The 26350-nt window shown below is 41.5% G+C and overlaps 1 protein-coding gene across 2 annotated transcripts in view; it reads left to right on the top strand.

Moving 5' to 3' along the window:
* Positions 1 to 3568: 3568 nt before the first annotated feature.
* Positions 3569 to 26350, top strand: part of plekhg4 (pleckstrin homology domain containing, family G (with RhoGef domain) member 4) — a 59640-nt gene continuing 36858 nt past the window's right edge. For both annotated transcript variants that reach the window (XM_058381635.1, XM_058381634.1), the window contains exons 1-5: positions 3569 to 3729; positions 16580 to 16777; positions 19734 to 21963; positions 25198 to 25380; positions 26085 to 26208. In XM_058381635.1, coding sequence (XP_058237618.1) covers positions 3727 to 3729; positions 16580 to 16777; positions 19734 to 21963; positions 25198 to 25380; positions 26085 to 26208 — 2738 coding nt within the window. In that variant the 5' untranslated portion in view covers positions 3569 to 3726. The remainder of the gene's footprint in view (positions 3730 to 16579; positions 16778 to 19733; positions 21964 to 25197; positions 25381 to 26084; positions 26209 to 26350) is intronic.

The following is a 26350-nucleotide window of genomic DNA, read 5'->3' as shown; positions in this document are numbered from 1 at the left end:
CCTATAAACATCACCAAGAACTGCTACTTTCACAGAATGAGGGAATGTGACAGACAGCAGACGTCCAGCAGACATTCGTCTGTAGCCCAGTGACGAGCACAAAAGGGCATCTCATTTATGCAGAACAAACAAGCAAAACAAATCTCTGCACTGTGGCCGAACCTGTTTTAAATAACCTCGGACCGCAGTGAATAATACTGAATATCAGGTCCTATTAAGCAGAACTTTTATGTACAGCTAATGAAGTACTATTTCCTATTAAAAGTCATAAAATCGAAAATCATACACCCATTTTCACACTATTTGAGAGAATATTTTGCTAATTTTAAGACTTACTTTCTAGAAATAATCTAGAAAAAATGATCTGCTGATAGAATAAAAGAATGTGAAGCTTCAGAATAATAGAATATGCCTAGCTTTCTAGCCTTCACTTGCCAAGATGTCATTTTTTGCAGAGCCAGACATTTGAAACGAATGAATTTTTCATTTTTTTTGGATTACCTCCTCAACTCACTGTCCCAAACCTCACTCTTTTTAATAACTTTTAAAGACACGAGTTCCATGACCTGTCGGCCGTCCAGTGATTATTATCTTGTTCTGAAATGCTTGTGTGTGTTTATGGAAGTGTAGTGAGCCAATCAGATTTCAGCCTTCAAGATCCTGAGGCTTGATGCCAGAAAAGTGTACATGCTTTAACAAACACCTCCCAAACCTCTCCTATTTTAGATATTTTAGATATTTATTTGTTGTCTGTATTCAAAAGAGATTGACTAAGCTGTTTTGGTGAAAGTCGGGTATCTTTATTTTTTATTATTATTATTATTATTTTATGCATATGGCATAGATAGGGATCAATGAATCGTGCTTCATGTGATCGTGATTCCGAAGCTGACAAAAACTATTAAAGCCTTCCGGCTTGTTTCAGTCGGGTTTGACATCGTGAGATTATACTGTTTGTTTATTCACCCTTCGGCTGTAAACAGTTGCCAAACGATCTGGCTCCTGTCCTGAGGCTTTCAGCCACGTTGCACACGGAAAATGCAGCCCTGCTTGAGATTACCCATCATGCTTCGCTCTTAAATCAAGTCATATCAGATTAAATTTGAGAGTAATGAACCCGTTAGAACAGCGATGTCAAGGATAAAGCCGAACTGAAGGGTGATTGACCCTCACTCAGGTGATGTTGATTGTTGTTCTTTAAGTGGAGCTGCTACTCTAATGTCCTCGTCCGTACCATAGTCCATAAACTCCTCCAAGCGATTATGGATTCATTTATTGTAAAATTAGTTATAAATATAGGTTATAGTCACTCTTCACTTCTCACCAATGCAGTTTGGGTTATATCGATGTTCAGATATCTTTCATTGATGGCCGTGTTTGAGTGGGATTACTTTAACATGGGGAGCTGGGGTAATGTAATAATTACCAGTGTAGTTTAGTCCAGTCTGGATTCGCCTTGCTGCTAATTGTTTAAACTAAACCAAAACACTATCAACATGACTGCCTTTAAAACAGCATCGGTTTCCTCACATACACTGCTGTAATGTTTTGCAAGGAAAAGGGTTTGTAGGCTTTTCCCAAGTGTCTCTGGAAAACCGGCCACAAATCTGTGGCTGAACACACTCAGGAAAGTGCTGTCTGCCCTCTTCCTCATACATAAACTTACAGAAGACCATGATTAACATAGCGGCTATTCCTCGCACCTCAGGCCAGGGATGAGTATGATGTCATCGGGGTATGAATGATAGTGAGCGTTTTTCTGTTGCAGCTGCTTACATGCCTCTGTTTCCATTTATAGATGATGTTTTTAACACAGAAGTAGTTCTCTATTGCCTAATGTTACACTGTATAACTACATACAAATTACATGCCTTTCTTTCTTTCTTTTTGGGGGGAGTGAATGTTTGGAAACTATATAATGTAGCCCTTTATTTACGAGTGTAATAAAATGAGCTTTTGAGGGATTTTTATGGATTTTAGTACAGCAAAATTATTATATATTGTTTTGAAGACAGGAAGATTCATGATTCTTGTACCCCTGAACATATAATTTAAACCATTAAATTTATGGCAGAAAAACGTAGGTTGATAAATTCATTTAATATGCTATTTTAAATGCTGTATGAATATATGATTTTAATAGCCAGTTAACTATCTGCTAGTAAATTAGCCTGCCTTAAACATGAAGAGGATTTCAGTATCTGACTTGAGGTGCTTCATGGCTGTGAAGTGAGCACTACTGCTGTCGTTTGTGAGAAAGGGTTGTTGATAAAACATAGAAACCACAGCACACCATTTAATACTGTATATATTATAAATATTTATTAAATATTTATGAAATTTAAAAAATTGCTTATGTGGCATGCCAGCAGCACAAGCTAATCATACTAGCTCCATACACTCATATACCCACCACCATATACACCAGCCAGGCATAACATTATGATCACCTGCCTAATATTGTGTTGGTCCCCCTTTTGCTGCCACAACAGCCCTGACCCATGCACTGTGTATCCTGACACCTTTCTATCAGAACCAGCATTAACTTCTTCAGCAATTTGAGCAACGGGCCAGCCTTCGCTCCCCACGTGCATCAATGAGCCTTGACCGCCCATGACCCTGTCACCGGTTCACCACTGTTCCTTCCTTGGACCACTTTTGATAGCTACTGACCACTGCAGACCGGGAACACCCCACAAGAGCTGCAGTTTTGGAGATGCTCTGATCCAGTCGTCTACCCATCACAATTTGGCCCTTCGTCAAACTCGCTCAAATCCTTACGCTTGCCCATTTTTCCTGCTTCTAACACATCAACTCTGAGGACAAAATGTTCACTTGCTGCCTAATATATCCCACCCACTAACAGGTGCCATGATGAGGAGATAATCACTTCAGCCACTTCACCTGTCAGTGCTCATAATGTTATGCCTGATCGTTTTTTTTCTTCTTCTTACTAATTAATCTAAATTAAATGGTGCACAATTCCATGTGAAAACTGGTTGTTTGAACTATATTTTACCTGCCTGCAAGTGTTCTCATTAGCTATTAGCAGCACAAGCTAACAGTACTAGCAGGGTCTCGCATGTAAGAGAGTGGAAGATTTAACCCATTAAAACATACCATATAATCAAAACTATTTTGTTCTGTACCATGTCGTCCTCTAGTCATGAATGTGATTTATATGAAGTTGTGGAGGTTATATTGTTGCTACTAGGAAACTAGCTTGGACTTGGTTAAGAGAGGATTTGAAAGAAATCTTGTAGATGTAAAAGGAGCGGATGTTCCTTCTGTCATCACTTTAAGTTTTTGTTTATTCTTCTGAAATCCTATCATTTTATATCTGAAGGCTGTTTTCATAACCCTTTATTTAAACACCTCCCTTCTCATTTACAGTAGTTTCTAGTTTAATTTGACCCTCTCAGGTTTCCCGGCACATAAGCACCACACATGCAGGTTTTCCCCCTCGTGGGCGGTCTGTAGAGAGTGACTGACAGACAGAGACAAGTGGGAGGGCCGGGTTTAAGAGTGGGCGGTCCCCACCTCGTGAAAGTTGCTGCAGTGTGTGGAGTGTGTCAGTGTGTCGGAGACCTGCCGTGTAGAGAGCTGGTGTGTGTGCACATACATACATACACACATACACACATGCAGAAAAGTATTGGAACTACAGGACTAGCAGGACAATGAAGCAAGAGAGCCGAAGTTTAGGAAGGACACATTTCTTACAGCATGGTGAGTCGGGGGTTTAACACTGCTGTGATTTGGGGGGTTGAGCTGAGCTGTGCTGAGCTGTTAATGACTTTACCTTATGGGTAAAGGGGGTTTAAGGGGGAGGTGTGTGTGTGTGTGTGTGTGTGTACTGTTACTGAAAAACTGAAAAGTTGACCTTAGCTGAGCTTGTGTTATTCATTAAGAATGAGGCCAAGAATACCTGCTGAGATGTTTGTTAGGTGTGTGTGTACATGTGTGTATGTGTGTGTGTGCGTGTGTGTATGAGAGAGATAGAGAGTGTTTATTAAAGTAAGAGCCGGTGTTGTATTAATTGTAACTGTGTGTGCAGAAGGCAAAAGCTTCATCTTTGCTTGCTAATTAAAGTGTGTGTGTGTGAGAGAGAGAGAGAGAGAGAGAGAGAGAGAGAGAGAGATAGAGAGTGTTTATTAAAGTAAGAGCCGGTGTTGTTTTAATTGTAACTGTGTGTGCAGAAGGCAAAAGCTTTGCTTGCTAATTAAAGTGTGTGTGTGTGTGTGTGAGAGAGAGAGAGAGAGAGAGAGAGAGAGAGAGAGAGAGAGAAAGGTAGATAGACTGAATCAGTGTGAGGCCATGTGTTCACATTGGCTTCTATGTCCTTGGTGCAGGTAGCAGCAAAAATCTCGTGGCTAAACTGAAGACTCGGCATAGAGGTGTGTGTGTGTGTGTGTGTGTTACTGCAGCTGTTCTCTGCTGTTCTGGTGTGCCTTTCTCTTTTCTCTAGACACTGGCATGTCAGCAGAGGAGTCACTCATGCAGAGGAACATGTGTGTGTAAGTGTGTGTGTGTGTGTAATGTACCATGTTACAGTGATCATTTCAGCTTCTCCTCTCTGGCTCCCCACTTGCCCTCTAATCATTTCCTAGGTCTGTTCAGGACAAGTGTGAAGAAGAAAAGACAGAGAGGAGTTTAAGATCTTCCTCACCTGACAGCACAGTAGCCTACTGTATTGTGCAACGACAAATATTTTATCTTCATTTCCATCACTAAGTGACCCAAAGAGTAGCTGAGGTGCTTTAACCTGGCAGCTAAATTTGATCGACCGGTGCCGAACATGGACATGTGGGTGGGGCTAACTGTAGTGCAGAACAACGATTGATCAATCAGTTCATTTATACTGGACAATACAGTGCAGCATATCGTCTTCAATATTATCGTCTGTGTACATTCACCTGAAGTACACTCCAAGATCAGCTTCATATCATAGACTGTAAAGCTCATCTAGTGATAAGTGACAGGAAGTGATGACATCACCGTACAACCTCCACAAGCTCCTCCCACTTCCAAGTCTAGTACCTGAAAAATAGTGTATCTGCTTTTCTCTCTATCAGTTTCTGTTGTGAAAGAAAGCGTGTGGATTTCATTTAGTCTCCTCTGTTTTCGAGAACGATGTTAGTGGACGTTGAACTAGAGCCCGGAAAAAAGCCTGTATGTACTCGTGGTGGTATTAATGCAATGATGAGTGCATTAATCAGTGTAACTCAGGGTAATAGACCCGTAAGCCCGCAGAGAGCCAGAGGAAACGCTGCAGTCTTGGCTCTCTATACCACTCTTCTTGTCGGCGGAAAAGGAACTAAACAGAAACAAATGCTTCTATAAAGTCACGTCTGAGCTTCATTCAGGCCCGAGCTGTTTCTCATGAAGTCACTGCCTTTAAATAGGCTTCTTTTGTTCGGCGCTGCTTTTGATTTGTGCTCTTTTTTTAGACGGATTTTGTACGTGATTTTGGCGCAGTCTCCGACTCATAACCCAGTCCAAATTGCATTCGGTCGAGGTGGTCCAGGGGCCAATGGGTTATCGAGTGACTGTTTGAAGAGTTGGTGTTTTGAGCACTGTGTGTGTGCGTGTGTGTGTTTGCTCAGAGGACAGAGATAAGCGGCCTGACTCTGATCTCAACATGGAGGTCGTGTGCTCAGTGTTACTGGTTAACTCATCACAGAAAACTCTATGAATGGGAATATTTTTACTTCAGTGATGAAGAAATTGCTAGTTGGAAACGAACTCACAATCAGAAGGAAAAAATGATGTGATGGCAAGCACCGTATCAGCGCTGTTCAGAGCACAGGCATGTTTTTGTCAGCACAGGCCTGAGTGATTGAGTGTATATATATGTGTGTGTATGTTTGTGTGTGGGAGTATAGCAGAAACCTAACAGAGCAGGTTTCGTGAGTTTTGGAATTTGTGAAACGTGTGTGTGTGTGTGTGTAGCAGTATAGTCGTGTGATGGGCTGCTGTTTATTTTGCTGTACAAGAGGAATGTTCTCGATCAGGGCTGCTCAGTACAGCGTGTAAAGTGTGATTATGTTTCCCTCTCGGTTTCCTCTCAAACATCTACCATTCATAGTGAACTGGAGAGGTGAAGGGGTGAACAGATACGGTCACACAAGCAGCCATTCATTTTGACGCAGAACCTCGGATTAGTTGTAAGTTACATGTGCTCAGTCATTCTTTCATAGCTTTAGTTTACATTATTATGTTATTTTGATGTCATGTACAACCTCTCACTAATTGTAGAGACTTTTTTGGGGCAGTGGTGGCTCAGTGGTTAAGGCTCTGGGTTATTGAGCAGAAGGTCAAGCCCCAACACTGCCAATCTGCCACACTCGGGCCCTTGAGCAAGGCCCTTAACCCTTGCTATATCACAGCTGACCCTGTGCTCTGACCCTTGCCTTCTAACAAGCTGGGATATGTGAAGACTTTGGGATATGTGAAGAACAGAATTGCACTGAGCGGTAATGTACAAAATGTGACAAGAATTTATCAATAAATGGATAGCAATGATGATTCTTTGAGTGTATTACAGTTAGCTTTCTGAAAAAGATGCTCATACGAAGCCTAGCACATAACATTTTAATCACACTTTTAAAGAAAAGTAGTTTGTATAACGGAGCTTAGGCTGTACATTTGTTATGATACACATTGACATGTGATTACAGCACCTTGTGACACAGCGCTCTATGTTGACCACTGCAATGCAGATGACCTTTAACATTGTACTATATTAAAACAAGGCATACTACAGATACAGTATAGGATAGGCGCTATTTTTGAATATATCCTGTAATTCCTGATCTGTGTGTAATCCTGGAGCATGATGTACATGCCTGGTGGAGGAAGAGACGATGTGGTAACATTGATGGAAATGTCAAGAAGTTATGCAGCGAATAAAACCAAAGAAAGCTCCCTGTCCACTCAGAAACCATACCTATCAGTCTTTTCAGGATGGTCTTCTCTTCTCGACCCTGAGTTCAACCTGTCACTGAAAATAAATGGCTGCTGAAAGCATGAACTATAAATAAAGTAGCTCTATTTAGCTTTAAATGAGTTATCATCTATATTTTTGTTGTAGATCAGTCAATATATAGACACACATTGTTAAATCTATAATAATTAAATTAATTAAATTTAATTAAATCTTTTGTCCCCACTTTGTCGAAAATGATATAATTTAAAGTTCTGATTTCTCATTTCACAAATAAATCACATGCAGTATTAATTTCTGACTAAAAAGCAGCAGCTCTGAGGATATCGTGACGCTGCACACCTTCACACTCACTGCAGTGACAGGACAAGGTCTAAGGTGGACAGTGATAATGAGTGTGACTCATTGAAAAATTATTTATTAAACTCACTAACACTGATATCCAACACATACAAGCACACACACACTTGTGTAGGCGAAAGAGTCTTGTTACTCGCTAGTCTAGCTACTTTCTATTTAAATTTACATTTATTCACACCGTTTTATCACACGTCAGTACATCCAGCAATATAATATAACTGCCCCTGGTGTCACACTAACACTAACTTGTTCATTTCACCCTACTTTGTTTAAGAAACTTCCTTCTACCATGCAAAGGTTGTTGTTTTTATTTCCAAAGGCAAATTTGTTTGTCCGTTCAGAGCGTGTCAGATTGCATGGCGATACCGAATTTAATATCGTACGTCACGTGTTGTATGTAACTCCTCGGCAAGGTGATTGGTTAAATCTGGGCCCTTCAGAGAGGGGAGAAAATCTTTGCGGAACTGTGACCTTGCTTTAAAGAACAGATAAAAGTTTATGAGCTCTGCAACAGGGATGGAACGAACTGAAGCAACTGAAGAGCTTGGAGTAAAGATCCCGCTCCAGCTGGTACGACACATAATGGACGTCTTCTGGGTTCGGTTTTTGCTTGATCAGTAATACGTAATCAATTGGTGATAGCTATTACATATACAGTGATGAAGACCAAACCACTGAGGACACAAATGCAGATACAATAAGTTTTACTATTGGAGTCTCCACGATGGCAAAGAGAAGTTGTGCATAAATTTATATAGCGGGAAACCGAGCCACATAAAATATTTAGCTGATTAACAGAGTCTCTGGGTTCTCAGGAATCCCAAACACTAGGGTTGATGCGCTCATTCATATATGATGTTGTTTCTGTGGTAGCATCTGATGCAGGTCTTTGATGCATGCTTGACTCTTGGCATAATACAACTTTAATCATTTTTACTTAAATAAGATGTGTAGATATTTACTTACAAGTTTAGAAGGAGTCTCCAGTCTGTGTTTCTGTGGGCTTTAGGCTGTTTGTGGGGAAGAAGCTAGCGAGAGAATGTTTATAGTGTTTTGATGGTTATGATTTGGGTTCAGATCCATAAAGAGTCACTTGTATTCCTTCAGGCAAGATGCTGAACCTTTGACCGCTTGTACTGGAGTGTTCTTGCTCATAGTCGCTTTGTAAATTAACCAAAAAAAGGAGAGGTTTTTGGTCCTGTTTATATTTCAATGATCACAACTCATGCCTAGCTGAAGCTCCTAATGCTTACTGCGGTGTTGTGCCACCCGACATGCTAAACCACACAGGTCAGCTTTCTGGCAGCTCTTTACAACAGCAGAGCCAGACTTTATCCATCTCCGGCACCCAGCCAAAAATTTTTTTTTGTGTTGCTTCCTCTTGCTGTGTGAATAGGCTTTAATGCGAACAGGCTAGTTCTGATCTTCTGTTGTGTTCTTAGGAGCAAGCATTCAGACTAGAAGGTTTATTATCCTCTGGTTAATTTAGACTAGAGGTTTCAGTTTCAGAGAGAGACCGATTAAAATTAGCCGAGATTATTTTGAAAAGGCATTCAAAGCAGTGGAGACTAGTAGTAGAGTCTGTGCGTCTGGTATTCAGCCAGGTCATTTCTTAATGCCATCTTCATTTTCTGCGTTTCGTGCCATTTATATATAGAATTACGGAAATCTCGAGCGATCGGATCACAAGACCGGTATCTGTTCACACCCAGCTCTCGCATGTGTCTCGAGTGCATCTTCACTGACCACGCATGATCACGTTTCATGACTAGAGGATGCCAGATGTTCCAAAAGTAACACGAAAACAGCTTCAGCATTCACACAAACTCAGAAGACGTGTATAATTAGTCACTGGACAGGAAAAAGGGTTATGCACTGTAGTGTCAGTAGGAGACTGCAGCGTTTGCTCAGCTGAACACGTCTCATGTGCTTTTCATCAGTCAGGCAAAACGGAAAGGAGCTCTTAAGTGAACGCCGGCAGTGTTTGGGCATTTCCTCACACACACACACACATACAGTTCCCACATTTACAGCACTATTGTAACTGCCCACAGTTCACAAAGCTATAAACTCAAGAGTTCACACTTGACTTTCTACACTATTTTTAAAGTCTGATATCAGGATCTTTATTGGAAAGGGACAGAGATCATACATCTGATGATTGTCAAACATCTCTGGAGAAATATGTTAAATAATGTCCAACACACACTGGAGTCATTAAAGCTTTCCAGAGCTCTTCCATGTGCTTCTGATCAATTGCTGAAGAATATCAACAAAGTCATGTGCTCCAGCCTGATATCCTCAGCCAACATGCTTAAACTAAAGCAGGCTTCTCAAGAGCTGAATCATCAAACCTCTCTTTCCTCCCCCTCCAGCTGATCAATAACTTACCGAGGACGGGTTAAACTCACGGGAACGCTTGAGAAGCCGATAAATCGACCCCTTGCTACGTATTAAAGTCTTCTTATCGCTTTTCATTTCTTTCCGTCGTTCTTTTCACACCTGATTCACACCAGGAATGCAACACGTCCGTTTCACACCTTTTCAACCATTTCCTCTGGAAAAGTATCTGGTTTATGTAATGTTATCCGCCCGTAAGTGCCGAACTGGTTCTGAAAGTGTTTTGCTAGTTTGCTGCATATATACACGGTTTCTTTGTGGGTTAGTAAAGGCAGAGATTTGCTTATATATCATCATTTATAAGAAAAGTTAAAAAGTTTAGATATTACAGTCATTGAGAATCAAACATACTTACCACTGAACGCACCATTCTTAGGAAATGCACATTAAACAACATCATTATACAGAGTATGTTTATCTTAAAGCCTAAAGTTTTAGCCTGAGACATTTCCTATGTAGACACTTTCCCAGTCATCCCAGAGATTCATCAGTTCTTTGAATGGTAGAAACATGAGCAGGAGAGAGAGACAGTAAGGGAGAAAAGAGAAAACAGAAAGAGAGAGAGAGAGAGAAGCAACCAAACCAGTGGAACAGCAGGAAAGCCAAAAACAGATGGAGGTTTGTGCTTTCAGTGCAGCACATGTCTCCTTGAACCAGCTGAAACTGAAAATCTGTGTTTAATAGAAATGTCCGAGACCTGAGGAGGAGTTACCCTCTATGATCAACACACAATTTGTCTAATTTTCACTTGATTGATTTGACTGATGGCCAAGCTAGTGTAGTGTATTGATGTACTGAGCTTATATTTCTTGATTTTTTTGTCTACTAGAGACTGACTTTTGTGTGCTTATTGTAGTCAAAGTAAATGGAGATGTGGTTGCTGAGTGGTGAAGATGTTGGTCTCATAGGTTAGGGTTAACCCTAATCCTAGGGACTTAATGTACTTAAATACCCCCCCCCTTTTTTTAACAACAAATGTGCATAAACAAGGACACGTTTTGCCAAATAATCCATTTTTGGGTACATATTTCCTGTGGTTTTTCTTCTCCTGGACTAGATACTATTTATGAGCTGGAGTGGTGCCTGTGGTAGCAGGAAGGGCAAGTGTGTGTGAGCGAGGGAAGGACATTAGGAAGTAAGCCAGCTGTTTGATGTTTTGATGAGTGTTTCAGGGAGGTAAGTGTCCATTTCACCTGAACAGGAAGTAGGGCAGATCCAACGTGGCTGACAGAGGATGACCTTTCCACTTATCAGGAGCTGTTGAGTTTTGGACCAGAGGTTGTGTGGTTGTGTTTTACCAACCCAACATTCAATTTGTTTTTCTCTCAACTAACACAAGAAGACCAGGTCTCTCTCTCTCTCTCTCTCTCTGACAGACAGCTGGTTCATTCTGTCACTTGGGTTGGGGTGAAAGGTTGGATCCCTTGTGATCTCCCCCCACATTATGTCTCTTGCTGTGTGTGTGTTTGTCCTTGTGCATGTGCTCATGTGCCTGTCAGGCAGAACCCGTGTGCGAGTGTGTTGAGATTATTTGCATGCTTCTGAAAATTTTGCGAAAGATTCCTGCCAGTTTTGCAGTACAGTTCACACAGGATTTGCATCTTAGGGTGTTTTCACATATGAAACATTTAGTCCATTTGGGGAAAAAAACAAAAAACACCCTGGTGGGGGGGGTATTTATTTTATTTTATTTTATTTTTTGTGCTGGATACAGTTTGTTTGGGGCAAACATGGCAATCACACCCAATCAAGTCAAAAGTCAATTTCTATTGCTGTAAGAAAGCAATTCTGCCATGGACTGACCCAGCGTTCCATGTGTATTGGGTTTTCTGTGACTTTTTCAGGTGTTTTTGAGTTGCAAGGCAGAAACTGAACCAAAGGACAGAGCTGTGAGGTGCTTTTTAATATTTGGGAAGGTATTCTCTGTGGGAAGTGTTCTCTGTTCCCAGGTTGTTGCTGCTCAAAGACTGAGAGTGTTATGAGACCTTTGTAGTCTATTTAGCATGTGTCCCAGCAAACAAACCAGATTTAGTATTGGATTTGGACTAACAGGTGCTAGATCTTGTTTAGTCTAAATATCAATATAGTAATATTCATTATTTTATATCCCTCCCTCCGTGATCAATTAAAGCCTTTGGTCATTAGCCTTTTGGCTAAAAATTATTCGTATGTCTCTCCTGTGTGAAGTGTTTTGGGGGTTAACACAGTTAGTAAGCAGAATCACTGCACCCTTGGGAGCAGATGCTGTGATTGATTATTCATTGGCCTGAGTATGGCCTATGGAGACAGGATTAGTTAAGTAATCTAATATGGTGCTGTAGTAGGCCAGTCTGTCGGTCCATTAGACACCAGATGCTTGATTACATGCCGTGAACTCGGCTGGCCTGAGGATCATTACCGAAATGGTCCGGTGCCACGTACAGCTCAAGAAGAAAAAAAAAGAAAAACACAATCAGCTTTTAACTCCTGGCGTCAAAAGCCGAGACAGGCACTCGCGCATGTGTTTATTGTGGAACAGTTGGGTTTACTTTCATGCTGAGGTTAGTGATCTCAGTCTCATGGTGCATGAACGTTCTGTGAAAATGTAGACCAAATGGAACCACAAATCCTCAGAGAAGCATTCACATCAGAGATGCACTGACAGCAAATACACGAGCACACACACAAAGAGTCTACTTTTCTCATTTGCTTATGATGTAGCGTGTTTATTCGGTCGGCATAGCTACAGGACTTCATAAAATGATGACCCAAACCTCTCCAATCTGACATGCCAATGCCTCCGAGATTAAAGAAACGGACCAGAGGTATAAAGACGAAGAAGGAATATCTGTGGGAGATTTCAGATCAGGAGAATATCCCGTATTCACCGTAAGCCAGCTCTCCATCTGACTCTCATCTACAACTAGACTGTTTTATTGAGAGCAGGGATTAGCTTGCTGTTATTTTCACTCCATCCTTCTTAATAGAACATGAAAGCGTGCAAATGTGTAATGGGAAACTACAGTCAGGAAGAATGTTGTATATTTAGCCTTTTACCTAAAAATGCTAAAAATCTATCTATCTATCTATCTATCTAGCTATCTATCTATCTAGCTATCTATCTATCTATCTATGACATTTTTTGAAGAAGTCTCTGGTGTCATAGAAGTGCAGTTTCTCATTAAAACTAAGAATCAACTTGCCAAGCTTCATTTCCTGTCCAAGTCTAAGAGGAAGTGAGCGAACTGTTAATAGCTGTTGTGTACAATGTGGCGGTTCTGCACCATTAAATGTAACTATAAATGGATAAAAATGATGGTGTGTCGTTATTTAGCAAATAAAGAATGTTAGCTTTGGTGAATTGCTTTTATTAGATACTAATCAACTTGTGGGTTTTTGACAGTAACTCTACTTCATGTTCATGCATCATACCAGCCCTTCACTGATTACTTTCAGGCCCTGATGTCTTTTATTACTTACTAATGAGCGAAGGATTCTTTTAGGAATCTTTTAGCCAATGTGAACGCAGTGCTTTCCCTTTTTTTTGTTTATAGCTAATGTGTTTTCTTTCAAAGAAATGTTGACTGGATATCTGGATATTTGATGAGGTACAGCTAGTGTTACAGAAGTGTCCATTACTCACATCAAAGCTAAACGAGATCATCATTTAGTTTCGTAGATTGTGAAGGCATTAGATGGAAAAGGTTCATATCCTCTAGTTTCAAATGGCTTTAATTCATCAATGTCACACCATATGTGGTGGTGGGGTGGGGATGGGGGGGGAGAGAGAGAGAGAGAGAGAGAGAGAGAGGATGGCCTGAATGAAAGTGTCTTAATGATGGTCTGAGATAGATAGGGATCAGTGAAGTGTATGGGAAAAGGATGTGCACAGTAATGTAGACGGAGATCTAAAGCTAATGAAAGTTTGCTGAAATGCAGAAAGAGAGAGAGAGAGACAGAGAGAGAGAGAGAGAGGGCGGCCCCTCTCATGTTTGGAAGGACGAAGCCTGTATAGTGTTTCCTTTCTGTCTGTGCATCTAGAGCTCTGTATATAATCTACCTAGTTATTTGTCTTATCTTGTGTGTGTGTGTGTGTGTGAGACAGCAGACAGGTAGATGTGCATGCTGTATTGTCTTGCAGCTTACTTACAGTATGTTTGAGTCTTCTTTTGTGACCTATACAAAGCTAAACCACATTAAAACTCACATACTGTGCTCACACACACACACACTCTGACACACAGACACTAGGGCAATTCATTTAGAAACCAGGACTGGCCAAGCTTTTAAACGACTTCCTCCCATTAATCTAGCTAAAGCAAACCTCTCAAAAATGACCTCATGTTTGTCTTAATCCATTAACCATTAACGTGTCAGCTGTGTCAGCCGGTGTTAATTGATAACATACTTTTGTCAATGAATACCTGATGTCTGAGATTTATCCTAGTGGAACAACTTGTCAGTGTGTCTTGTATAAAATGGGCTGTATGCACAGAATGCATGGCGATGGTGTGTGTTATCTTCCAGTGTTGCGTCTGCGTGTGTCTTTCTCCGTCACCTAGTACTGTAGAGACATGGAATCTCTTGTACTGTGCTAAATGTATTACAGTCTCTACAGTAACCATCTCTCTGTAATCCATAGTCGATGATGTCGACCCCCATGTCCTGTAAAACAAGCTTTAGTTGTTAGCTAAACACTTATGTTATGCCAGATAACGTATTCACTAGAGCACTCTACAGTGTGACCCTATTCTTCCGGCGATAGTCGAGGAACAAGGATCAGCTTTGTGGAAACTTCCTGTGTTTCTGGAATATTGTGTGCAGTGAAAAATATGCCTTGTATCAGTTCAGTATTATCCTGTAGATCAGATGGTCTGCTTCCACTTGAGCCAACCTCTGAGCGCAGATCTGTTTCATCCTCCTCCAGCCTACATCACTAAGTGCTCAGTCATTTAGGAAAGAAAGTGAGCAAATGCTCTAAGAATAAACAATGGCGCTGGTGGCAGTCAGAGTAGAACGGATCATTTGGGGGTAATTAGCCTGCAGATGCCTGGCTTATGAGGTAGTAGAGTGAGCAGGTTTATAGCAGTGTTTTGCAAGTATATTGGTGCGTCCTACATATTGTTCCTTACACTGGATGCAGAAAAGGTTCAGAGAGAGAGAGAGAGATGTACTCTAAGTACTGAGCCTGTTATTAGTCCTTCTAGACAAACCCATGGGAGCCCTATACCACAAGAACTAATTGTAATATGCAGTCTCTCTTCTATCTGGCAGATGGCTTGACATAAAGACAGAGAGAGAGAGAATAAAAGCATTGTGGTTTAAGATTGAACAAAGGAGATGTCCTCTAGAGAACAAGTTACCTGGTTTGCACCTTACCGTGAATTGTGTGCTGTATTATCCTACGTTTGTTTATGGTGATCGGTGAAATTCTCTTGCTTATCTGATCTCGTGGTTTTTCTGTTTTTCTGCATAACAATGCCCGTCACAGCCCATTTCATTTTTATTGTGTTTATTTATATCTCTCCAGACACTTTGAGGGCAAGGCCTCATTTACTATAGTGTTGTCTTTATATAGAATGAGAGACAGCAAAATATTAGGTGAAGCATTTGTAGTCCATTTGCTAGGTTTTATGCAGGATATTCCAGGTGTTTGAAGCAATCGTGCACATCAGGTGTCTGATCTTCACAATGAGGCTTGTCTGAAAAATGCTGGAGAATCATGGGATTGCTATTCGGATAAAAAGAATTGTTCTTATTTGTCAGGACAAATAGAAATGTTGGGGAAAAACCATGGTGGTATTAACAGTCGGTCTGCACACGTCTAATTCCTTTCTAGCTATGTGTGTGATTTACTGACAAAGTTTATGTCACATTTTTTGGATAGATATGGGCTGGATTAATGAGCTTAATCAGTTCACTTTGTAATCAGGGACTGGTTGTTAAAATGTCTGAATTGTTCTAATGTAAATCCAGTTGTCTCACCTTTGAGGTTGGTCCTATTCTTGAAGCTGATATACATGCAAAAAAAGGGGGGAAAACATATATTTAAATTGAAGAAAGTATGTCGTTCTGATTCCAGGTACTCCGGTTTCCTCCCACAGTCCAAAAACATGTACATTAGGTTGATTGGTAATTCTAAATTGCCCATAGGAGTAAGTGTGAGTATGTGTGGTTGTCTGTCTAAATGTGGCCCTGTGATGGACTAGTGACCTGTCCAGGGTGTACTTTCGCCCAATGTGTGCTGGGATAGGCTCCAGCAGACCCTCGTGACCCTAATTAGGAATAAAGCGGGTATAGACAATAGGTGGATGGATGGATTTCGTTTCTGGAACGTTATGTAACATTAGAACATGTCAGAAATTCAACAGCAACAGATATTTGATTCCACAGACCATTGTTTTTATCAATAGGTTTAATCTTAGTAAAGCCTCTTTTAAACATAAATGTCACATGGTTGAGTTGCTTTTATGGCTGTTAAAGGGCAAAGAATTTTGGTGCGCAGCCGAACTGATGCTTTCGATTTTTCCAGAGCAGCTTGTATGAGGAACAGGATTATTGGAGATTTTGCTTTAATTGATAGTTTGGATTCTGAAAGCTTCAGCTGCAGTGGGAAATACGCTGCTCAAACTTGTGTGTGTGTGTGTGTGTGTGTTGTACATCCTCCAGATAAATAGATATGTATGTACATGTTTTTACAGATGTGCCCTTTTGCTAGGCCATTCACTGAGGTGTTTTGGTTGTCACAGGGACTGTTCTGATTTTTCTTCTTCTTACTGATACTGCTTGTTGATGCATAAAATTGCTGATGCGTGTCTAGCAGGTGTGGTTATGATGTGTGTGTGTGTGTGTGTTTGTGTGTGTGTGTGTGTGTGTGTGTGTGTGTTTTCCCAGGACTCTGAATCTCTGGACAGCTGCATCCAGAGCACACTTGCGGCGCTCTACCCGCCGTTCGAGGCCACCGGTGGCACTGTGCTGTGCCAGGTGCTGGATGTGGTCGAGTCGTTGTACCGCGGAGACGGCCTGCGCTACCTCATCGACTTCCTCGTCCCCACCAAGCACATTCTCCAGAGCATCCAACAGGACGCATGTGTGAGTGATGCCCTGCCTTTGATTACTTTTTTAGGGTCCTCTGAATTCCTTTGTAGTTACTCAGTGTCCCTTTTTCTTTTGTCTCCTGTTATTTGCTTTGCCTTCTCAGAGGCAGAGCAGTCACTCTCTCACACACACAAACACACTCAGTCTGGCTGTTCATTCATGTAGCGTCATGCCCTTGATAGCATTGTAGCGTGCCCTGTTTGGTTAGGTGAGCTGCTTTCTCTCTACTCGCAATTAGTCATAATGTGGGCGCAGTCAGAACAAACACAATCGCACACCTCAGACAAAAGACCGGAGAATCCACCAGGCTCACATTTTTTTGGTAGTGGCTTCATGTTTTGGTAATTTGAGAACCTGCCCACAAAAGACCCATCAACACTTCAGAGATGAGGGGGATTTTCCCCATTTGCCCGTTCTCACTTTCTCACACATGCACACACAAGCTTCAGACTCGGTTTCATTTGACGTTGTTGCCTCAGTGTTGCCAACAGTGCAGGCTGCACACTATATATACACCACACACTTGACCTAGAGGTATTATTTAACACTTGTTTTGAGCACAGGAGTGTCCTTGGGAGTGTATCTCTGAAGGCTGTATTTACTGGGTTGTTTTCTGTGTCTGGTTGTTTGCACCATGAAACACCCTTTTGCCAGGAGCATCACACTTAATTCTACATAAAGGAAGGACAAAATCTTTCATTGCACCCTTGAGGCTATTCTTAAATTTCATCAAACATCATTTCACAGCAAAACTTGCAGCACTCGATCAGTTGTACATGATGTTGAGCACCATGTAATTTTCTACAGATCTTTACTGGGTTCTAGGTATAGTTACTTTCCCATTAAACTGACTGGCTGAATGACAAGCATCATGGAAGTAGTGCTTGGTTTAATATTCATAATATTCCGATTAGCCATTGGGTTAAATCGTTCATATTAGCTCCAGCAATTCCACACAAAAAGTTTTTCAAGTTTTTTTGAAAACGGTTTTTCAGTTCGTTAATCATGAGATAAGATCTGATTTTACTTTCAGTAGTCTGTTGGCTTTTGTACACACAGAGTCATTTCTTTGGCATTAATTTAACAGGAGTACATATTTAATAAGATGTAGATATGGCAGATTTGGTCCACTTATCTTATTCAAAATTGAACCTCGCATATTCAGTTTTCTTCTGTTTAAATGTAAGATCTGAATACATTATCACCCTGAGATATTTAAACATTTTGGGAACAAGAAAGCATACCGTTGGTTTATTTCTCAACAATAAGATGTATTTGATCAACCAATCTAAAAACATTTTTATCTGAAAACGACATGCTCGTAGGTAACCGTGTCCCCTGCCTACATTTGATAAACTCCACCAGGAGGACACGGTCCATTTCTCCGGGCCAAGACAAAAGACTTCTCCCAGCTCAATTTAGAGATCACCTTTGCTTTCAACCACAAAAAAGGTCAATAACAAGAGCAGGAAAACTTTGAAAATAAATTCGAGACGTCTTTAGTACCTCTCTCAGGTTCTTTGGCCTGTGAAGCAGAGAAGGAATGACCCTTTGACTTCTGTCTGCTCTGTTGACTGCACTGACCATGGCAGTGTTTCTTTTTATTACTGCCCCAGACACACACACACACACCTGTGAATGAAGAGTGGGAACAGACCAATGAACTGTCTTTTTGTGTGTGGCCATGTGACCTTTAAAAGGAAACGGTCCGACACTGGTTTGTTTATAGTCTGTCTTTTAAGTGTGGGAATTTCTGTGTGTGTGTGTGTGTGTGCATGAGTGCACGTACAAGAAGTCTGCTTCTGTTAAGTATCATTTGTTCCCGGCAAGTGAAATGTTTTTTACTTTAGCTTTATTTATTAGGACTGGGTTTTGTGTGAGTAAAGGTCATCTGCATAATTATGTATGTGTGTGTGTGTTAATGGTTTTATGTTTTTATTTTTCTAAGCCTGTATTCTCACCGCTGGATACTCTGTGGGAAAAATCTTATTCTTGCTGCACCTGCGGTTAGGAAAATGCCTCCCAGTCTGTCCTTCATGCCGACTCGGTGTTTAGGGGCCCATATGAAGGTGTATAAGGATATCATAATGGGAACAAGCAGCCAGAGCACAGTGACTGCTCTGCACATAAAAAGCTCTTTCACCCTTATCAGTCCACCCTCACCCCCCTATCCTGTCATCCAGCACTTGGTGACACACTAGCCCACATCCTCTGAAGACTCCTCCACCCTTTGCTTTGAAAGGAATCCACCGGTCATTTTTGGCTGCCCAAGAGTCATATTCTGGCAGGATATTTATTTCATCAGTGGTCCTCCGCATTGCACTACAGTGACACTGTTCAAGTCTGCTGGAATATCTGAGACATACTTCAGGTCTCTGGACAGTGGTTCATTTATATAAATGGAACCAGACAGAGGGAAATGATTTCTTAATCCATTTTTCCTCTCTACACTATTCTATGATTCTTATAAAGATGAAACGTATTAGTTCTCCATAAACCTCTGGATTTCGGTTAATAAGTTGTTTACAGAAGTTTACAGAAATAAAATTCCAGATGAGGCATTTAGCATTCCTGTTCCTAATTTTTTATTTTTTATTTTTTTGTCATTGAGTCTGCTCTGATGGAATATGTACCACCAGGCAGTATTGTGTCCGTTGAGTTTGTGTGTGTGTTTGTGTGTGTGTGGGGAGTAATATGAGGATGGGTGTTATGTAAACACATTAGCCTCGTTAGTAAAAAGGAAACAACATGCTATGCCACTTTAACAGCAACACACACATTCTCAGCAGATCTGCCTCTCATGGATATATATATATATTTGAGAAATAACATTCAACCCTCTCACTATCTGAAAAACAACATGCAGCTTTCTGCACACAGGAAATAACCTCTAATTTGTAAAACAGTGAAACATCACTTATTTAATACACACCTCTGTTTCTCTCTACAGTTTCCATATTGCGGTTTCCTTTTCCGCCACGAGGGCTGGCCACTGTGTGTCCACGAGAAGATTATAGTCCAGTTGTCCTCTTTGGACAGGCGTGTCCTGCAGCCTGGTGACTTCTATCTGCAGGTAGCAGCATCAACCAAAAGCCCGCCACGCATCACCCTCAAGTGCCTATCGGTGAGCGGGCAGCATGTGGAGGAGCTGGAGATCCCTGAGTTAGCCTACACCTCACTTTTCAGCATGGCCTGGCTGGACTCCATCAACCAGGAGAGGAGCGTAAATGGCCGAGTCACCCTGGAGCACTGCCTTTTGTCTGCTGATAATGACATTTTCAGGGTGCCTTGGGAAGATGTGGTACATCCTGAGTTCATTAGCAGACCCTCAAAAGTGAGTCAGTTGGTCATGGAGAATGGGAGTGTTGAGGATACTGAGATAAAAAAGGGGCAGGAAGACCGTGCTTCTGAGTCTGGGCATGGAATTTTGATTGACACGTCAATGGCAGAGTCAGCAGAGAGTCGGGACCTGTGTAAGACAGTTAAGCTTCTCCCTGCTCTGGAACAGGACAGCAGTGGGAGGAGCAGTGCTGCTGATGATTCAGAAGGTGAATATGTAGAACTTGCAGATATCACACTGCCTCGCTTTTCCCCACAGAAAGGCTCTTTGACTCAGTCTATAAGCATGAACTACAGAAACTTGCATAAACCACGGACTACAGGGCCTGAACGGCCCGGTGCTAATGCCTTGGAGAGCTCTGTGAAAAGTGACAGGTGTCCCCAGAGCATGATGTGTGCCATGATGATTGAGGAGAATCTTACAGAGCAGTTTCAGCATCAGATGCCAACAAGTCTGCACAGCCAGAGGCAGGAGGAGAACGAGTGCAAACCGACCTCTTCTAAAGGTACAGCCCCATCTGACCGTGTGTTTGAGCATGAGCCTGTGACAGAGTGTGTGCCTGAACACTTGGACTGCATCAATTCAGCACTTTGTGACTTGAAAACGAACAATGTTATGCATAGAGACTCTGAATCTTTAAATCACTGTCTTGCCCCAGAGCCAGACTCTGACCAGCCTACACTTAGTACCTGTACCACTGACTTAGAAGCAAGTGCCATGTATAAGCAAATAATCGTAAGTAGGGTTGAAATGGACAGTAACCTAAGTGACTACGCTACTCAACAGGACACTAGCACACCAAACGCAGAGCTTGTAGCAGCTTCCGCCTCTGTCGAGACTCCAAAAGAAGTGCAGATAGAGGTAGAGGCTAGCAAGGAAGTACAGAGTGAGCCTAAACAGGAAGATCCTATAGACCAGCCAGCTAGCCAGCCTGTAGAATCTGAGACTAGGGCCTGTAGTAGTCAGTGTAGTAGTGACAGCAACCTCGGTTCCTGTGACACAGAGGAGGGCAGGCCAGGGTCAGCAAGCCCCCAGAGGCAGCAGGTAGACTGGGCCATTGTCTCCGCACAGCCTGCAGAGGGTCACGTTACAGCCATTCTTCCAGGTCACGAGAGGACAGAGCCATGTGAGAAGAAAGAAAGTGAGAACAGAAATAAGGGATATGTATATGCAGAGATGGAGCTGCCAAGGGATGAAGCTGAGGGAGAACAAGTAAACAAGAGGCAATATGTGGATGAAGGTGAAGGAGGTACAAGAGAAAAGGAATCAGGGAGTGGGACAGAGATTGAGGCAAACACAGAGGGAGTGGTAGTTGATATGGTAGAAAAAGCAAAGACTTCACAAACAGGTTTGTTTAATTCCACACCCACATCTGGCACAAATGTAACTCCAGGTCAAGAGACAGACAGCCCTTTAGGTCCAGAGGAAAGAAAAGAAATGCAAGAGATGCCAAAGAAAGAGGTTGAGGAGTTAGAAGAGGGTGAAAGTATGCAGACTGTCTCCAAGGGAACTGAGGACGTTGGAACTATGGGATGTCCTTTGATTCAGAATGAATTAACTGTGGGAATTAAAACAGGGTCTCAAGTCTTTCAAAACCATGCGGTTATGTCAGATCTGCCAGTTGCACATGACAACACACCCACAGACCAAATGAGTATACACACATCGGATGCACTGTCGGAGGGAGCGAACACGGTTGAAGTGGAGGAGGTGAACAACAGACAGGAAGAAAGGATAGAGGAGCAGAGGCCACAGGATGAGCCTGTATCTTCCGTTAATAGTATGCAACTGGAAGCAGGCGAGGAGTCTCAGCATCATCAGCAGCAGCAGCAGGAGAAAGGTAGACTTCATTTTCTCCTCCCAAACCTCACCTATTGCTGCCTTTTTTCACCCTCCTACACTTTTTGTTTCTAACTTAAGTCTCCATGTCTTCAAGACCCCCTTGATACGTCCATGTCACTTCCTACTTCTGTCCTCCCCTCAGCCCATATTTATCCAGCCTCTGCTGCCCGTTGTTGTGTTTTTTTTGTGACTTTATTTTGTTTTACTTATGTATCACTTGTCCGTATACTTTTCAGGTACTTTTCTGCCTTATTCTGTTGGGTGTAATATTTTACGTCCCCCCCACCAAGTGTACCTAGTTCTGTTTACTTTAGAAACACAAGCATAAAGTGACAGTTCCTCTACAGAGATCCTTTCCCTATGGGGGACCTCAGGCAGCAGCCTACTGACAGACTACAAATGGCTCTCAAATGGCCCACGTTGAAGCCGGAAAGCCTTTCTCTTCAGTCTCTATTAGCGAAAAAAAGCTGAAAGAAAGGAGCGACACAGGCTGCTTCTGCTTCTGCTGGGTAGTTTACGAGGACAGCCTTTATCGCAGGTCATATTCCGGTCTCTAGACAGTGTGTTTCCAGTTTTTTTGCCATGAGTGGTGACTCTTTTGAACAACAGCCAAGGCTTTAGAGGCCATGATGAAAAAGAGAGTGCTGGAGGAAAGACAGGGTCCTGGGCAGCACTCACAAACACACTGGTCTGTGTGTTTTTGGTAATTTAATATCTTGCCTTTTGGATTGAATTGTATTTGTGGACACTTATTGCCCCGGGCTGATGTAGACGGTAGACCATGTTTTGACTGGACGGCGGTAGTGCGTCTGCTTTAGAGCAGTTGTTGACCATGTTTTTGTCCGCTGTAAAGAGTCAATGGAGCATTAAGCTTACACTATGCTATGCATTTGCAATGTAAAGCTTATAGCCTCTTTATAACAGTGTATCAGCTAAGTATAAATATGGTATCACTTGTGTATGCAGGTGAGCTTGTTTCCTGATCCCACTGTTGTTCAGGTGTGAACAGTAATGTGCAGGTGGGTGGGCTGTGGGCAGATGGGGGATGGTGTGTGTGTGTGTGTGTGTGTGTAGGGGTGGGTTGCACTGTTTTGTAAGCCATAGTGACAGTGTCTTTGTTTGTTGTGAGCTGGGGAACTGTGATGGATGCCACTCCAGGTGGGTGGTTTATACATTTGACAGTGTTTGGGTTTCTCTACTTCAAGTAGGATCACTGCTATAATTACATCCATACTCTCACCCATTACTCAACTCTTTATTTTAATCACTTTACTCGTCCATCACTGTCAGTTACCATGTCTACCTATATTCACCACCACCTGCATTTACCCAAGGACTGCCACAGACAGATTTCAGGTGGTGTTTATAGATTGTTTTATTAAAAATTTCAGAGACCACTGTTATGAAGCTCATCTTATGTTGTGTATGACTTAGGAAAGGGAGTTTCCAAGGGAAAGGGAGTTACTTCATTTTTAACCTCATGGATTCGAACAAACTCCACGGTTAGTTGTAATAAGTGTACATTTATCTCCTCAGTGAACATATAGTCAAAGTAAGTTTTAACAAGCTAATTATTGATTGAAGACATTAACTCATGATAAATATCTGAATCTGTTTTTTTTTTTGTTTGCACAAGCCTGGATCAAAACGATTGACAACATTAGTTTAAAACAGTAAATGTTAAGCTACCTTTAGAGGATCTTTCCTCTAAAGATAATTCAGCCACAATTTTATTGGATTCAGTGTGTCACTATGAGGGATCAGTGTGACAGTAATCTACAAAGACCTCTGAAATCTCATAAAAAGATCATTAAACCTGGCTTAGCACTGAATGTTCATCTATGCTTAGACCCGGAAATTTCTAGGAAAAATGGCTTTCTTGTAATTATATTTAATACAGTCTTAGGGAATTTCTGTCTAGAAGCAAGAATAAGCAGGAAGTCTCAGACCTGGGGCTTTGAATTAGCATTTAGATACTAAATTTTAAAAGTCTAAATTATCCTTCTTTCTATACAAATGACTATACAACCTGTGAAGGAAAGCTAAGCTAATGAGCGAAACAGATGGGATTGTGAGTACTGGGTTAAACACATATGCACATGGATGGATAGGGAGTGAAGAGTGAGAAAGTATATGATCAATCTGTCTGTGTGAGCCATATAACAGACACAAACAAACACATGCACACTTCTCAGGCCTTTAAACAAATTCATCAGGCAGCTGTTCAAATAAGCGACCAACCCGCTGTGTCTGAGAATAAATGAAGGCAAAGTAAGAGATGGAGGGACGAGAGAGCGGGAAAAAAAGGTAGACCAGGGCAATGGCCCATGGGTTTTGCCAGACTTGCCCTCCAGACGGAGGGGGCAGAAATGTGAAACTCCATCCTGTTCCACTCTGCAGCACTTAACGTCTCCGAGTTCCCATCTGAATCTGGGAGCTGTTGGTTTGATTTATTTTAACAGTAAAAAGAATGAGCCAAGGAGAGAACGGGTGAAAGATTTGTTAAATTCCCTGCTGTCTTATCTGTAACATTCCATTACGCCGTGGAATCCGCTCTTCAGAACCTCACCTTTTGCTGTAACACCTTTTAATTCTGCTTTGAAATACAGCAATCCCTGCCAGATTACATCTCAAATAGATTTATGCTTGTTTTCCCTGTCCTTGTGGTTTATGAGCTTGAGGCTGTGTTTGGAAGCATCCCTGGCCATATTTCATGTGGGTTTTTTTTTGTTCTGGAATTGCATTGTTTTGTTTTACAGTTCTCAGAATCTTCAATCTTTGGGACACTGTTAAAGATCTTGGGTCCGATAAGTAAACAGAAACACAGCGCATGTGAAGATGTGTGGTGTTGGTTGGTAATTTGACCATGCAGTCGAGATCACTTTCCGTTTGGTTAGGAGGTTGGCGTTTTAGTAGCTTTGCATGTTTCAATCCAGGATTATGGGATGTTCATTTAAAAATGTTAAGATTTGAAGGTATCTGAGCTAAAAAGGTACCATGTGACCATGTGATAGCCCAATTTATAATAGAAATTAATGTTTGAATGTTTTACCACTCATAGTTTTGATCGGTTTCCCGCTATGTGTGTGCGCTGATGCTGGAGTGCATGTTTATTAGCTACACCTATAAAAGACACACTTTTCAGCTGTGTTTATGCATGTAAGGGGTTTGTTTTTGAACGCTGTAGCTCAGGCTCTCGGGTAACACTACTGACCCAGATTCCATCTTGCAGACTCCATTTGTGCGGAGGACCCGTCAGTGTGTCCCGTTTCAGTGGGTAAAATTCACACGGAGGACTCTCCAATGACGCCTCCTCCTGTGTTATCCAGTCAGGCTGTTAGGAATCAGCCTCTTCTCACTGAAGCTCATCACATCAACTCTGACATCCTGTGCTCTGGAGTGCTCTGCCTGCCTGGTACTGTGCATATGTTGTGAAATAAACACATGCATCTAACACAACACGAGCAATGCTGTTCAATTCAGAGCCATTTATCCATACACTGATAGGATGTCCCAACACTAAGATTGGTTATTCGTGGGCAAATCTATAGACAGAAGTGTAATATGTAAGGCTTTTTCAGATATTTCCATTTATTAACACAACAGGCATGAGACCATACACTAAAAACCACGATACAATACATATTCCTTCGCATGCTTCACAAGACGATTTTGACACAAAATTTAGAATTTTAATACATTTCTTTTTTAATGACAGCAACTGCAGTATTAATACTTTGTATTGTAATTAAGGTATATCAGGATTTTTCAAATATTCTGCAAGTTTCCCCTGTATTTTTATGGTTATGTTCAGTGGCATAAGTGTATTTCTAGACAGTTATTAATATAGAAAGATTGTTTGGTTTGAATTGTAGATTGTTCTTTAAAGGATAAGGCTAATAAAACAAATGAATTTAATCTTCGCTCCAATTGCATCATGGTTCCTTCTCCATAAGTTCTCCACTACTTCTGGTTCTGCCACCTGGTGTGTAATGAACATTATATAGATATACCGAATTATTGGCAATATTCAAGACAACGTTAATCTGTCTTATGCTTAGCATTAATAGGTAAATAAAAAATAGATGGTAAATCTTTGTATTGCTGATTTGTCTCTAGGGACACGAGACAAGTCAGGCCATGCACTTGTAACCGTGACAACAAGAAACACCGCTTGGCTGAACCCACACTGCAACAGCAGTGAGCTGGTGCGCATCATGGTCTACTTCTACACCATTCTCAGGTATTACCTCTGACAAAGCTGTTCAGGTTCTGAACATGCATCTTGCCACTGTACCATGTCAAGGTCAATGCTTGAACTCATACATTTGTGTTTATAACTAATATTGGAGAATTGCTGGTGATTAGTATGAATAAGAAATCAA

This window comes from Hemibagrus wyckioides, linkage group LG27 (genome assembly GCF_019097595.1).
Source record: "Hemibagrus wyckioides isolate EC202008001 linkage group LG27, SWU_Hwy_1.0, whole genome shotgun sequence".
Lineage (NCBI taxonomy): Eukaryota > Metazoa > Chordata > Actinopteri > Siluriformes > Bagridae > Hemibagrus > Hemibagrus wyckioides.
This window is presented reverse-complemented; position numbering and strand designations above follow the sequence as displayed.